The sequence below is a fragment of the Triticum urartu genome, chromosome 2A, assembly GCF_056163025.1.
Source record: "Triticum urartu cultivar PI428250 chromosome 2A, HENAU_Tu73, whole genome shotgun sequence".
Lineage (NCBI taxonomy): Eukaryota > Viridiplantae > Streptophyta > Magnoliopsida > Poales > Poaceae > Triticum > Triticum urartu.
In genome coordinates, this window is record NC_141874.1 from 55,027,791 (window position 1) to 55,028,966 (window position 1,176).

General features: G+C 57.2%; 1 protein-coding gene across 1 annotated transcript; it reads left to right on the forward strand.

Annotated features, from left to right (window-relative positions):
- On the forward strand, window positions 1–1,176 carry LOC147983684 (uncharacterized). Its single transcript, XM_087540830.1, has one exon. It carries the CDS (start codon window positions 1–3, stop codon window positions 1,174–1,176), a length of 1,176 nt encoding a protein of 391 aa, XP_087396956.1.

Below are 1,176 nucleotides of genomic sequence, written 5' to 3' on the forward strand. Positions count from 1 at the left end.
ATGTCGCTTGCCCTTTATACATCCCCGAGGGGGGAGGATCGAGGGCAGGTGGCCCCTTCTTCCCCTTCTCCTTCCGATGCTGCGCCACGGTTGAGGACCGAGGTGGAGGGGTCTTCGTTGCCGATCGGCGACGTGCCGATGTTGAGAGGGAGACCGGGGCAGGAGGCCTCAGTTCCTTCCTCTCCTGCGGTGGTTAGGGCGACCACGCCTGTGGCGTCTGTTGGCTCCGAGGGCCGGCAGTCACCTGTTCCGCCGCAGGGGTTGTTCCAGCCGACGTCGACGTTCGTGGGTGCATCACCCGCCGGCGTGACAGCTGGTCTTGGAGAGGAGCAGGGGCAGGCGGCCCCTGTTCTCACCTCCCCTCGCCAGCCTATGGGCGGGCCGATGACTGAGCTGTCCGCGTCAGGTGGGGAGCGTGGGCAGATGGCCCAGCGCTCTCCCCCTCTGCGCTCGCCGGGGCCGGGGCCGGTGCCGGCGGCGGGTCCTGGGGCATCTCTACATCCGCGTGGTGGGGGTGGGGCGAGAGGCCTTACCCCTGTCGAGGCCACTAGGGAGGAGGTCATAGCTTTTGGAGGTATCTCGTATCCTGTTTCTGAGGGGCGGCGGATGAGCTGTCGCATTCAGGACCAGCCGGATGTTGATGACATGCAGCTGAGGTGCGCCCGGAGGGCGGCCAAGCTTCGTGATATTGAGGTCACTACTGGTATGTCAGTCAACACTTCCAATTCTATTCACCATTTTTCTAATGATGAGATTATTCATAATGCAAATCAGCTAGGAGTTTCACTAGGTAGTAATGATAATGAAATCTCGCATTCAGTTAATGACCTCTTGGATCTTGAAGCGGATCGTGCTTTGGATATGATTCGCAACTTAGCAGCTGTTAAACCTATGAACGATTCCGACATTGCTCAGTTGGGAGTCAGGGTGTTAGATACGCTTTGTGCAGATATTGCCCCTCCCCCTGAGACCGAGGAGGAGGAACATTCTTTACCTCTTGGGGATAGTGAACCTATAGAGGATCCTTGTGGTAGACCCAATGAACCCGGTTGTGAGGACCGAGTGGAGGACTTAGCTAAGCCTAAATGCAAGTGGAAACGCAAAATTTACCCAACGTCGGCGGTGCGTAGAAGTGCTAGGAACCGGATGACCAAAAAATTTCATGATGAGTTATGA

Coding starts and splice junctions, on each gene's coding strand:
- LOC147983684 (XM_087540830.1), top strand. CDS start 1: ATGTCGCTTGCCCTTTATACATCCCCGAGGGGGGAGGATCGAGGGCAG.